The sequence below is a fragment of the Lagopus leucura genome, unplaced genomic scaffold, assembly GCF_019238085.1.
Source record: "Lagopus leucura isolate 7727_CA_CO unplaced genomic scaffold, USGS_WTPT01 Super-Scaffold_100002, whole genome shotgun sequence".
Classification (NCBI taxonomy): domain Eukaryota; kingdom Metazoa; phylum Chordata; class Aves; order Galliformes; family Phasianidae; genus Lagopus; species Lagopus leucura.
In genome coordinates, this window is record NW_024962263.1 from 53,821,684 (window position 1) to 53,836,405 (window position 14,722).

The window sequence follows — 14,722 nt, forward strand, 5'->3', positions numbered from 1 at the left end:
GACTGAATGTCTATGTTTGCAGTGCCCACAGCTGCCTCAGCTATTGAAACTCTTCCAGAAAACCTGCCAGAACTGAAAACAACCTCTCTTTCTAAAGACTGATGTGTGAGGTAGGTATTTACATGCTTCAACACTAGCCCAAAGCTGAAATTCTACATCATACCTAGCCTATCCCTTTTAAATTTTTGAGTCACTTCTGGTATAGAGCTTGCCATAAAAATGTAGCCGGTATTGGGCACTCTTTTCTTTAATTTCTTATTGAGGAGAATATGAACTAGATCCGTGACTTGGAAATAAGAGCAATTGTGCTTGATGGAGTCCTTTTCAGGTGATAAGTGTTGCCACAAACAGTGATGATGATGGGACTTTCAAATGTGCAGTGTGAGGTAACTATCACTAGCTCTTACCTTGCAGATAAGTACTTTACTACTGATAAAGATTGTAGTTGGCTTCCAGAATCGTTGACCTGATTTCCCTAAAGCTTCTCTGTCAACCTGGGTTGTCTTATTCTTTGGATACAAATTATAGCAGTAGAAATGCTGAACAGCTAATATACTTAGCATTTCTGGTGAAGCTGAATAGGTGGTACATCAGCGCAACGTATCTTTGAACACTCAGGATGAAAACAAGATAGCAACAAGTTTCTAAGTGCTAGCTGGAGACTGGGGCACGCATACCTGTGCAGCCACCCCAAGTGCTGGTTAAAAGATGGGTCTGGCGGTGGCTTCATGCTGGCTGTCCCCTCACTCATATCCCCAAACTGGGGTGGGTTGGCAATGACATGCAGTGTGCAATGGGGAAGATACCTCCTTTCAAGTTAACTTCTTTTCTCACTAATCCCTTGGTTACTGTTTAATCTGGATGATCATTGTCTTATGCAAACTTTGTTATTGTCAGATTCCCCTTAGTGTTATCAGTTTTGGACAAACAACCTCTCAGAACAGCCAGATTTGGGTATTCGGTTCACACGCACTATTGACACTTGCATTCCTGCCATGCCTGCCATGTTATCCAGGCCTTGCTACCTCGAGGCATGGAGTCATGCAGTTCCTGTACAAAAAAAAAAATCTAGCTCCATTTCAGTAAAAGCAGATCTAGTGGACACAAACAAAACTGCTGATTCTGCATCCAGTTTTCGTTTTAGAAATCACTGGAGAAGCCTTCATGTGCAGAAAGGTTAATCAAGCATAAGAACAATATTCCAAGCAACACAGTTCTTTCAAATTCTTCTTCTGCTACTTCAGACTCTACTGTTTGGCACTGTTTGGCATGATCTGTAACTATGAAAAAAACAGACCATGCAGGAAGACTGCAATGGTTTGTAGCATGACATGAAAAGCTGCACCTATTCACCTCATGCTGACATGACCTCAGCAAGCTGCTCTAACTGAACTGGAAGTGGCTTCTACCACAAGTGTTGGTTTGCTGCCTGCCTCACTGGCTTTTCTACAGGTTCTGTACTCAGAGGACTGAGGAATTAGCAGTGTGTACGAGCTCCCGCAATGCATTTGTGCTAATAAAGAACGGTAGCAGTTGTCTTTCATCCTAGTGTCTGCCTCCTACAGAGTGTGGAAAGATACCAATGACAGGGGATTTGCATGGTTGAGGTCTATCCTTGAGGAAGAAAACATCGATGCTTTTGTAGTAATAATGTTTACCAATATATGTAGTGCACACACATTTTGCTTGTGATGTCTTCTGTTTTAGAATCCTGTTATGAAGGATTACAGTTTTTCTCTCAAAGACCAGTTTAATCTAATCTAATTCTGTGTCGAGACAGAGTAGGAGGGAATTGTTTCACGGTTCTTGTGCTGCCTCCCTGTCATGGTGCAGGGATAATGTAAGGAATGGTTCTGACCTCACACTGCCTTATGACTGACGGGCTAGCCTCCTGATATCAAATGCATTGTGTGTCATGTTTTTTATGTTATTTTTTTTTCCCTCCAAAGTTTTTTTTCCTCATCACTTCAAGATTAGTTTCCTTCCTACAATATTCTTGTGCCAGATGGTCTTCAGATGATGAATGTTTGCAAGCGCTAGGAAAAAATAGTAAATCCTTGCTGTAGATAACAAAGAGATTTAAAGCAAGGGGGAATCATCATGTTGATGGTTCAGGACTGTTAGATCAGCAGATTGGTTGCATCTCACAATTTTATTGAGGTTATGTTCCAGTGTCAGGCTGAGTTCAGTGGGACTTGTGAAGACATGCCCTTCCCAGCCCTCCCATCTGTAAGTGCAAACAAAAGTCAATTCAGTAATTCATCTTCTATTGTGGCCTGACCCTGTGTGAATTAGCGAAGTTAAATTATTCAAAAACTGACAGAAACAAAAATAACAACATAAAACTTAGGATCTGGAATAAAATGGGATACTTTGGTGTTGAAGTTGTGCTTTAGAAACAGGAATTAGCAGCTACTGAGGGAATCATTACATTGTGATTGTTCGTAACAGATGGTCAGATCCAAAATGTAACATGAAAGTGATCCATGAGGCTTCAAAGACCAAGAAGTTTTGTTTTCAAAGGGCTTGCTAACTTCTCAAAAAGGCTAATGTGGCAGAATGGCAGCTGCAGCCTACTGCTTAGACATTGTGAGCTTGTGACTGGGGGGCAGGAACAACTGTAGAGTTTTTAATGTTCTCCATAGAAGAGTCAGTTCTGTTGAGAACTTAAGGCAGCCAAAGGGAAGTCTATTAAATGTGTCTTTGACCTAAATACACAGTAGAAGTTCCCGATTGCCTTGTAATGAAAATGTAGGCTGTACATTTCATATTGGTCTGTAAAACATTATAATTACAAAGAATATCGTTTTGTTGGTGTCCCAGGAAATGTGCTATTAAGAATACTAGAAAGTAAAACAGGATATTTTCCCCTGCAACAGTAGCTTGAATAGTTTTAAGAGCAACCACACTTGGGTGCACATGGCTGCAGCATCATAGAATGGTTTGAGTTGGAAGGAACATTAAAGACCAGCTTGTTGCATCCCCCTGCCATGGGCAGAACTGCCAAGATCCCACCGTATCAGACTGCCCAGGGCCCCATCCAACCTGGCCTTGGGCACCTCCAGGGACGGGGCATCCACAGTTTCTCTGTGGGCCTGTGCCAATGCCTCACCACTCTCTGAGTAAAGAATTTCCTCATAACATCTAATTTAAATGTACCATCTTGTATTTTAAAACCATTTTCCCTTGTCCTCTTACTATATGCCTGTAACAATCAGATCAACATGAGGGTATTACCTACCTGTTGAAAACTGAGGAACGGATAGCATGACATCAGAGGACTATGGTCAAGTATATTCGATTTTTATGCAGCAAAAGTTAAATTCTGTCCTATACGTAGAAGGTGGTTTTGAGTCTTGTAGCCATACTCCCTGAAAAACATAAAATAAATATCAATACCTGCAGATTTTTGAGCCTTATGATCTCATGTTTTTATTTTAGGTATAAAATACTTATATTACAACATAATATTTCAATAACTATGACTGTTCGAAGATATTTCTGAGACCACCCAGCCTGTACTTCATTCTATCAATGCCCCCCTTTCCATAAACTTGCAGCAGATAAATTTCCTTTTTGAGAGCCCCTGATGTGTTCAGACGAAAAACTGCTTCAAATACACTCTCATGAAATATTCCTGGTGTGAGGTAAAGCCAGTCACTTTGTTCTGGCTGGCACAAATGTATATGCTAATGCCTAGGGACTGCTTCTGTTTCCTGGAAAAAAAACCAACACACCTTTGATATAGAAATTGAACTCTTTACTCTTACTCTCTTCTGTATACAAAAGAAATTTCTTTTTCAGTGAAGGATCTGCTATTATTGGTGTGCTTGTATACGTTGCTAAGCCATTTGTGTTATCTCCTTGAAGGATAACAGTAACTTGTCATACTAAGTAGCTCATAGTGCAGTCATGAAGGAAAGAAAGAAAAAAATCTCTGGGGTAGCTTGGGGCTTGGTACTGATAGGCAGGATGAGTCCAGTTGGTCACTTTTTTGTTCTGATGATCTAGGGCAGTAGGGTTTTGGAGTGTGGGGGTGAAGGGAAGGCTGTGCTGCTTTCAGCTGAACCAAACTACTGTGGCCCATGGTTGCCAGTGACCTGTCTGAACCAAGTTTGTGATCTTGCCCAATTTTAAACACTGCTTGAATTCTCTTAGATCCAGTCATATGGGGTCGTGCTGGTCTATTCAGCAGGCACCTCTAGGATACAAAGCAGAAATTCAAACACCATCATAAGATAATGTTTCAGTGAGAACCTCACTGACTGCAGCTTGTAGGAAATAGCCTTTTTTTTTTAGTCTCTGGCTTGTTTTGTTGCCTCCTCCAGCCACCCTTTGTTCCCCAGCACAAATGGCCCTTTCACACTGCCCTTATCATTTTTGTCAGGTTGTGCTCATCTTAACCATTAGGGCACTTTTACTAACGCCGTTTGCAATTCAACACACAACTTTTTAAAATAAAAAATGTAATATTAAATATACAAAGCTAAAACATAATTTCAAAAACAATTGAAGAAATGGATTTCCTCCAAAAGTCAGCCTTTGAGGGGGCTGAGTAACTAAGTTTTAAGAACATCCGTTTTCTCCCTTTTAAGTCAGAAAACAACTTATGGCAGTCATTTAATTCCCCAGAGGTACACAGGGAATGACAGCTGTAGGTGTCTGGCGGTCTGCAGAAGTTCTGTCACTTTATATGCAAAGAGAAGCTCAGGGGACCTGAGCTGTGATATATTCCTTTGAATGCTTTGCGTGTGGCTTTCATGTTGTCTGCAAATCATTTTAATGAAACTACTGGCCAAAGTGTATGGTATCTGTCTTTCTAAACTTGCTGTATTACATGATACGTATTACTGCCACTAAAAAAAAAAGGCAGTCTGCCCAGTGTATCAACTGCCATATTTACACTCAGCTGTTTTAATACCCCTGTTAAGGTGCAGCTTTCCGTACTTGTCTCTGGGGCCAGTTTCACCGGTGGCATGTGAATCAAAAGCCTTTCACCATTTTTGAAGTGGCTGAAAACAACGCATGGCTTGAAAATAAAACTGCCGTTCCTTCCGCCCCTTTTGGGGGGAGTAACTTAAAAAGAGAGGGACATTTACATTTCCAATATTCAGCCTACTTCACTCTTTGTAGCCTGGCACATATGCAGTAGAATATTTATTAAGTTATGAATTACCCTATTATCCCAGGTGCCCTGCAAAGGCAAATGCAGTCACCTCCCTGCTCTGCCGAACACTTGGGCTATTGAACTTCAGTCTGGGTAGGGAGCACGGCAGCTCAGCCCCGTGCACTGGGAACTCCAGGTCCAATGGTGCCTCTGCTATCAAATTGTCCCAAGGCATCCTGAGCTGATGGCATACTGGGACGGAAGCCAGAAGGCTTTTTGTTGTTGTTGTTGTTCCCGTTTTCTTTCTTTAACTGGTTTTAAGGCTGCTCTTTTGACAGGCAGACAAATATTTGGCAGCTGGGCTAACTGAAGCACAGAAAGAGGCTCTTTGAACACTGTGTAAGATATTTCTAGCAGATGAATGGCTAAAATAAAGTATAAGTAAAATATTCAAAGTATAGTTAATATTTAAAAATAGTCATTTTCTACCACTGTTTTTGTCCTAGCTCCATAGGAGGAATTTGTAAACATAGGTAAGAGTAGTGGGAAAAAAATATGATAGACAAGTCAAATCTGAAGCATCCACTTAAGCCTTACTGAATTTACAAATATTTGGGGTGCTCTGTAAAACAGTTTTTTCATTTTCTTTGCTGCAGAGAATAAAACCAGATGCTTGCGTTTATATTATAATCATAGAAGGTAAAAATAGAAAGTTTAAAGAAACTGGATTGTGATTGCTGAAATAGTTTGCATTTGAGTTCTCTGATAAGTGATATGCAATGCAGTTCACCTCATAAAGATTCAGAACTTCAGAAGAAGCCTCCAAGGAGAGAGGAGCAAACAACACAATAAGCCAGAAGCAGGCTATCAGGGGCACTCCACTGATGGGAAGCCACAAGCTATGTAAAAGTGAAATAAATAACAATTGCTGCTTAATTAGTAAATGTGCTTAACAGCAATGCTCCCAGCTCCCTCCTGCAAGACAAAAACAAAACAAAACAAATTAAGAAATAAAATGCTACTTCCATCCTATTTATTTTCTTATTCTTCCTAGAAATTGTTCATTACAATTGCATGCTACCCATGCTTTCACCCATTTTTCTTGCCTTTTTAAATTTGACTGCTAAAGAAAACGTCAGATCTTAGAGATTCTCAGAGCTCAAGAGAGCACATGGAAGTTGCTTGCCATCATGGACAAAAGTATTTAATTTTGATCTAAAACCAGTTCAGTACTCTGTGAAGATTAAGTTCAAATTGGATGTTTAGATGAAATTATGGAATCATAGAATCATACAAGTTGGAAAAGACCACTAAGCAGAACATCTGATCCAACCACCAGCCCATCCCCACCATGCCCACTAACCACATCCCTCAGTGCCACATCTCCATGTTTCTTGAACGCCTTCAGGGACGGTGACTCCACTCCCTGGGCAGCCTGTTGCAATGCCTCAGCACTCTTTCTGTGAAGAAACATTTCCTAATATCCAGCCTGTACCTTTCCTGGTGCAACTTGAGGCTATTTTCTCTCATCCTGTTGCTGTTACCAAGCTAAAGAGGCTGATCCCCACCTCACCACAACCTCCTTTCAAGTCATGCTAAAGAGCTACAAGGCCCCTCCTGGGCTTCCTTCTCTTCACACTAAACTGCCCCAGTTCCCTGAGCTGTTTCTTATAAGACTTGTGCTCCAGATCCCTCACAGCTTCCTTGCCCTTCTCTGGACGTGCTCCAGGGCCTCAATTTCTTTCTTGTACAGAGGGGCCCAAAACTGAACATAGTACTCAAAGTGTGGCCTCACCAGTGCTGAGTGCGCAAATCTGATGGAAAGGACTGGATGCCATTTACTACTGAAAAAAAAAAAAAAAGAGGCTAGAGTTAAAACTTCTAGTTCATGCTTTCCCATAGTAGACAATATTATCTGTATAATCAAGGAAGCATAAAATGTAACACTCTGATGTGATTAACATGTCCAAAGCTACTGCTGTTGGTGACTGAGCAAGATAATGCAAGCATTTCACAGTGTCCTTTTTAATAGGAGGTGTCTGAAATAGTAAAGGCAGCCAGATGTGGTAGTTAGGCACTAGGGTGTTGATGGGAACTAGCTGAAGTTTCCATGCAGACTGTGGCTACCCAGGACTGCTATGAGACAGCAGCTAACCCAATTGGTTTGGACTAGTTAACTCAATGCTGCAGAGCTGGAAGCCAGAAAGGTAGCTTGTGCTGGGGTCCCGCTTACGAACCGGGAACATAACAAAAAGAGCTCACAGTAAGAAGATAGCCACTGTGGCATGGCACAGCAATCCCGGGATCCCAGAAATGGCACTTTGCTGTGCCAAAAGTTATGCTGTTAAATAAACATAAGAATATTTCAGCCTCCAAGAAAAATAACTATATCAAACTAAGGAACTGAGTTGATGGTAAGACATGAGAGATCTGGCATTTACCAACTGGGACAAATGAGGCTCTGTTCCTTCTGAAAAGCACAGCCCAGATGATTTGGCCACTTTCACTGGAGAAGGTCTGGCCCACTCCTAGTATCACTCTTACACTGAACAGAGCACACTGGCTGGCAGATGGCAGAGCCCACTGATACACTGCAGCACCAGTGATGCTGCATTATCTGAATCTGTGCAATAGTGGGCCCCATACTTCCAAATTCGCAAGACCCTACTGAGCTGATCAGGACAAGAACGCTTGTTCAGCCTTTCAAGCTCCTTATGTCTTCATATATACCCTGCTGAGGCATGTAGACCACAGATTAAAAAACTGATGTTCCTTTTTATGTTTTGCGTCACGTCAAACACTGTTATCAGCACCCTCCTTCCATCAAAGGCAGTGATAAAATAGAAAAAAATTCTCCTACCTTCTTTGACCTTTGCCTCCCACACTGGAAGTGGAAGGATCATCAGCACTGGTATATCATAAGTATATCATGCTCAGCAGATACAGACAGATGTTGATAAACTGCAATTATCTGGTTGTAGCACGTTCTCCAGGCCTTTAAGAGAACCCATGTTTAGGTTCATCAGCTGCTGGCAATCAGCTTCAGAAATGCAGAAGATAAATTAGGGATGAGGTGCCCTTAACACTTACGCTGACTTACAACCATGAGCACAGTTTGAATTTCCAGTGATCCTGTGTGAAGCAAGCAGTTGGACTCGATGGGATGATTGTCCCTCTCTACCCTCCATTGTGAGGCTCCACAGGGAGTGCTGCCTCCAGGCCTGGAGCCCCCAGCACAAGAAGGTTGTGGAGCTGTTGCAGCAGGTTCAGAGGAGGACCATGAAGAGGAACAGCAGTGAAGCACTTCTCCTAAGAAGACAGGCTGAGGGAGCTGGGCTTGTTCAGTCTGGAGGCTCCAAGGAGATCTCACTGTATCTTTGCAGTACTTAAAAGGAGATTCTAAACAGGAAGAAGATCAAATTTTTACTTGGGCATATAGTAAAAGGACAATGGGAACTGGTTTTAAAGTACAAGAGGGGAGATTTAAATTAGATGTCATGAAGCAATTCCTTACTCAGAGAGTCACTGGCACAGGCCCATAGAGAAGCTGTGGCACTCCATCCCTGGAGGTGCCCAAGGCCAGGTTGGATGAGGCCCTGGGCAGCCTGGTGCGGTGGGGGCAGAATAATCTCATCTGTTGATGCTCTGGAGGAACTCGAGATGCCTTTCGCAGTGCAGCCCAAGATGCTGTTGGCCTCCTTTGCCACAAGGGCGCATTGCTAGTTCATGTTCAATTTGGTGTCTGAAACTCTGGGTCCTTTCCTGCACAGCTGTTTCCTGGACAGTCAGCCCTGAGCCTGTAATGGTGTCTCGGTCTCTTCTTCCTCAGTTACTGGATTTTACATTTCCCTTCACTGATCCCCATCAATGGATTTCTCCAGCCTGGCAAGGTCCCACTAAATAGCATCACAACCCATCTGCTGTATCAACCACTCCAACCAATTCAGTATCACCTGCAAATTTGCTGATGGTACTCACTGTCCAGTCATCCACATTATCAATAGAGATTTTAAACTATACTATCCCCAGTATTAACATTCAGGGTACACCACTGGTGACTGACCTCCAGCTGGACTTTGTAAATCCATGCTAACTACACCCAATTACTTTATTGTTCTTCACATGCTTGGAATCATTTCCAGGATCAGTTGTTTCACCATTTACTTGGGGGAGTGATGTGAAGTGAACTGTCTTGTAGTTTGCTAGGCACTCATTTTTGATGATCTGCAGATAGCAGTGACATTGCTTTCTGTGAGTCTGGCAGAGCCCCCCTCACTTGCCGCAGCCTTTCAAGACTGGACTGTCCTAACCACGACATCAGCTAGATCCCTTGGGATATGTACATACACTCAATCAAGGCCCATGAACTTGTGTATGATGTGTTTGCCTGAATGTTCCTAACCTGTTCCTTCCTATACCAAGTCATCCTTGCTCCATATTTCCCTTTGGTCTCAATGGTGCCCAAGATTCCTTAGTGCAGGTCTTTGCATTAAAAGCTGAAGTGAAGAAACAATAGATGAATACCTTGTCCTTCTCCCAGTGTTGCGGGCGGCGGCCCCCCCGTTTTTTTTTTTTTCCCTTTTTTAATTTTTTGTCACCAGCTCCCTTGCCCCATTAATCAGTGGGCCCAGATTCAACTTACTGTTCCTTTTACTGTTGATGTACCTGTAGAAACCTTCCTGTTGCTCTTCACAACCCTCACCAGACTCAATCTGAGATGGGCTTTCACTTCTTTAAACCCAGCTCTACATGCTCTGACAGATCTTTATTCTTTCTGGGAAAAGCCCTTTATTAAAAAAAAAAAACAACATTGTTATGACAGCTCATTACAATGTACCTAAATATTAAGTAGCGTGCAGAGTTCTTACTCTACCCTGAAAGAATCCACTACAGCTTGAAGTTAATGTGAGAGGCACCAATGGCTTTATCTGACAGTTTATTTTATGCGCCCTTAGCTAATCATTGTAAAAAGGAACTGGCTCATTATAACAACTCCTGTAAGATAGTTACTGTTTATAATCAAGAAAAGTTATACAACATGTAAAACAAGTTCTGGTTTTATAGCATAATTATTTTGACTGGGAAAACAAACAAAATTACAACATTTTCTCAGTTCCAGCAGGCATTTTATAGTTCTACTTAGGAGGAACAGGAAAGAAAGAGAGTTAAGCTTAGCTCTGCTTTATAAAGCATGGATTTCAAGGAACAACCCAAACACCATAAAGACCTATAGAATCATCTCAAATATACATAGTTGCTCATTTCCAGGATTTCACAGGGCTGTGAACAGATGCATGTCAGAAACCAGGAAAATGGCTCAATGCCTTTGGGATTTTTTTCCCCCCCAGAATGGAAGAAAGGGGGAGGAAAGAAAAACAACTGGACCAAAACTTCACTCTTACTTTCTTATAAAGTATAGCTCTTGAGAATGACAGTATCAGCTACAGCAGCCAGATCTTTATAGTTCCAGATAAGGGCTGAGATCTAGACAGATCTATAATGATTGGTTTTGATAAGTGAAAAACTGGAGCTCTGTCTCTAACATTGCCTAGAGCAGTTCCTCTCCCAGACACATTACAACCAGATTAGGAAAGACATTAGATAAGAAACAGTGCATTCATGAGCAGAGGTTTGTTCAAAAACATACATTTTAAGCACTAGCAAAGTATTATTATTACTGCTTTAAGCAATCTTCCTTTACAATCTCTTTGGTATCTTATCTGGTACTGACCCACGTATTAAGAAGAGAGAGTAATTTCTTGCACTCCTTCCCCAGTTTGAGGTTTCTGCACCTGTGCATCTCCCTGTCAGTTCATATACATATATATTTTTTAAATTTACTCTATCTCCAAGCTCTAGGAACTTTCTGTTCCACACGAGATGCTCTTTAATACTTCAGATACTGCAGTTTACAATATACCAGCCAGTGAGTTCCAACAAACACCTGGTAGTATGGAAAGACTGGAAACTTGCAAGCTGTTCTTTTCCATCTTCTTGTTAAAGAGAGGCTATTAAATGTAATAAGGTCCCTCCTTTCAACAGGGAGATAAGGCATTTTACATTTTCCACTTCAGAAACAGTTTATTTACATCTAAGAACAGGAATAGACAACAAAAAACACTGGTGCTCTGTATTAGTCTATGAAAATCTCAAATGCCCAGGCCTAGTTAATCTAAAGAACTACACGTGTCTCAAACTTGGAAATACCAGAGAATGTTATATACAAAATGCTATCCAGAAACAGCACTCTTTTGTACTTGAAAATGATTTTTCTTTGTCCCCAGTTTTTCCTCTTAGTGAGGCAGCACAGCACACCAGAAATCAACTAAAAAGTAACCATTAAAAAACAAAAACCAAAAAGACTATTATCACCAAAACCTTGCTCCTTGCCTCTCTATCCCCTCTGTAGTTCAAAAAACAAATTCATTCAATGTCTTTATTTATTTTCTTATAACAAAACATCTTTTTTTAAATATAAAAATATCAAAAGTCAAAGAGGCTACAGTCATTACTTTCGAAGGAAAAGCGGAGGGAAAGAAGTTGAGAGTAACCTTGAGTTCCCCTAGAGGTTCCCCTTCAGGGCCCTGAGGCTGGGGAGCAGCTGGACTGCACTGAGGCGCTCCTCTACATCAGCCTTCCAGCAGCAGCTGATGATTCTCTGAAGCCTTTGTCCCACCGGTGACTCCTGGAAGATGGTGGCCTCCAGAGAAGGGCGTAAGTTGTAGGCTACCACTGCATAGAGCACGTATTGCCGTTCGCCCAGGTAAGGCTGCTCCCGCATGACAATCTGCCAGAGGGTGATGGCAAAGGAGTAGATGTCTGCTTTGGCAGTCACCTTCTCGCCCTTGAGGAGCTCAGGAGCACGGTGGGTGTACGTGCCCCCTTGCTGACAAACATGGTGGCTCTGGAGCAAGCCTTCCTCCAGTCTCTGGGAGCAGCCGAAGTCTCCGATCTTGCACACTCCATGCTCAGTGATGAGGATATTGGCAGGCTTCAGGTCGAGGTGCACGATGCCCTGTGAGTGAAGGAAGGCTAAGCCAGTCACTATGTCACATGAGTAGCACACAGCCTCCTCCATGCTCAGAGCCTTCCTCCCACATCCTCCTTCCTCCTCCTCGCCCTGCCTCCACACATCTCTAGTGCCATAGATGACATGGTGCAGGGTGATGTTGCCAACGTATTCCATGATGATGGTGCCCAGGCTGTTCTGGCTGGCAGGAGCACACGTGCTGGCAGCCACCACACGTACCACATTGTCATGCTGCAGTCGGGCTACGTTCAGCTCAGCCCAGAAACTCTGTCGGGATGCCAGCCGATTTTTGCTGCTCTTCTTCACCTGCTTCACAGCCACAGTCACACCATGGTAGGTGGCCTTGTAGACAGCCCCAAAACCCCCAGATCCCAGGGGCTGCAGGAGGCAGAGCTGATCCCAGTCAATGGAGCACCAGGCCAAGCGCGGAGGCAGGCGGCGGGTCCTGGGTGAGGGGGTCCCTTCTAGGAAGGTTTTTCCATCTTTGCCAGGAATAACTACAGGGCTGCTGCAAGGTCTCAAGTCTGCAGATGGGGAGAGCTCCAAAGGAAAAAAGCTATTAAAAGGAATAGGTGATGGCATAATAAGATGCCAGAAAAAGTTACTAGGACAGTAGACTAAAAAGCTTCTTCATGGTGTCTTCCAAAAGCTCTTTTATTCTCTCTGCACAACTTTACCCTCCCACCCCTAATGATCCGCATCTGTCTCAATGAGCTCACCCTATAATCAGGTGCACCTGAGAACATTTTTTTTCACCCTTAAGTAAATCTCTAGAAAGTAAAGGTATATGGATTTTAAACTAAAATGTATTCGTTCACGTGTATTTTGCATGATTTTTAATCACAAGAGATGAGAAAGATACTTTGCTCCATGAATGCCTCTAGCAAAAGGGCCTGGCAGTAAATAAATTGAGTGCATTTTGCTGGGGCTATAGAGAACAATGGTAACTGTTAGATGCATTTTCTCAGAGGACACAGCTGAGATAGTAACCATTAGCATTTGGTAAGCCTATGGCAGGCATAACTAAATTTAAAAGTGAGTTTAAGGGGACCCGCAACTCGTGTGTGATAGGAGGGGTTTGGCTGCTGAAGTCTGCCCTTCCTGGGTGGTTAGGTAAGCCTAACAGTAGCAAAAGGACTGGCTGATGAGCATCACATATTGTGCGTTGGCTATAGCAATGAGCATTATGCACAGGGTTTCATTTTGTACAGCTAAATGCTTTTGAACATTCTAGCAAGTATCTTTCCATACTTGCAAACAAATCAATTGAAAGTTTGGTTTCCATTTCCCACCTCCTTATCCTTCAGGTCCTTCATCTGGATGTCAACGTGAGATGAATGAGAACAGAAAACCTGGGTTATCACCCAGTGATGTGAAACAGATCAGCTAAGGGAGATTTAGATAAATAGGTGCTAACGTGTGGTGGGAGTTGTTATCAAGGTAGAGGTCGGAGAGCTGGGGATGCAAGAGGGTCTCACAGGAACAGGGCTCTGCTCTGACATCAGCTGTGCTGGGACACTTGGGGGCAGTGGAGGACACCAACAAGGAGCCTCATTGCAGTTTTAAATATGCTGCAAAGCAACCAGCGCAGACAGCAGGTCCCAGCAGTGCTGGGGTTGTATGCCTGCACGATGGCTCCACTTAAAAATCTTCACAAGAAATGCATTCTCAGTAAGTGAGCTGTGATGATAACAAAAAGCTGTGATAAGCAAATCCACCTATACTGGAGACGGAAATGACTTCTTAAGGTTTATTTTGCAACAGCCGTAGAGGCTCTAACTCTGGCACGGTCTTATGTGACATATAGTACATAAATACAGCAGAGAAGTGATCTCTGCTATAAATTCTCCAAGAACTTCACCTATCTCATGGAAAAAGTACACACATTGCAACCTTTTCTCCAGCATTAAGGTCACAGAGAAGCTTAACAGGGAAGCTTGGGTGAGAGAGAGGAGTCAGTGGAGTGCTGCCAGGTGTGGGCAAAAAGTCTATGAGCTGCTCAGGAATTGCAGGATAATTCTATGAGATGTTGAATGTTGCAGAACACCGTAACAAAAACCAGAGGGTTAGTGTTAGGACTTTTCCCAAATTTCTTTGCCTGCAGTCTCATTCAGAATAATATGGCAGACTTTCCATTGTTTTTTATTTTTTATTTTTAACTCCATGTCTTTTTTCAGTAATTTTCCTTTTCTGCTGAAAACCTTTCTGTTTTTCTCCTCTCGTGGCAAGAATGTATTACTCTTTGGGAACACACTGAACCTCTTGAACAGGAAGAGGGGCGTACTTTGGGGCTGAAGCAGACTGACTGTAGCTGACTTGTCTCAAGGCAACTGCTGAGGGCTGGAGCAGGGGGACATCCAATTATTTTTGTTGTAAATGCAGTTAGAGCCAATTTGAAACCAACCAGGCGTTTATCTTTTACAGAACATATTTTCTTGTGCTCTCAACACGGCCCAGTTTCTTCTCTTGAGACACAGACACTGCAGGACACCCTTGCCACGTTCAGCTTCACCTTACCTCCCAGCCACGTTCAGCTCCACTGTCCCTGCCCAGAAGAAGGATGCTGGGCTGGCTGCCTCCCTCAT

General features: G+C 42.8%; 1 protein-coding gene across 1 annotated transcript; it reads right to left on the reverse strand.

Annotated features, from left to right (window-relative positions):
* Window positions 1-9,889: 9,889 nt before the first annotated feature.
* MOS (MOS proto-oncogene, serine/threonine kinase) lies at window positions 9,890-12,769 on the reverse strand. The gene is made up of 2 exons (XM_042869659.1): window positions 11,653-12,769; window positions 9,890-10,591 (listed from the first exon to the last, which is right to left on the reverse strand). The coding sequence occupies exon 1, from the start codon at window positions 12,717-12,719 to the stop codon at window positions 11,670-11,672; it is 1,050 nt and encodes a 349-aa protein (XP_042725593.1). The 5' UTR covers window positions 12,720-12,769; the 3' UTR covers window positions 9,890-10,591; window positions 11,653-11,669.
* Window positions 12,770-14,722: the final 1,953 nt, after the last annotated feature.

Excerpts from the sequence above, each read along its gene's own strand:
- MOS (XM_042869659.1), bottom strand. The coding sequence starts at position 12,719 with ATGCCATCACCTATTCCTTTTAATAGCTTTTTTCCTTTGGAGCTCTCC.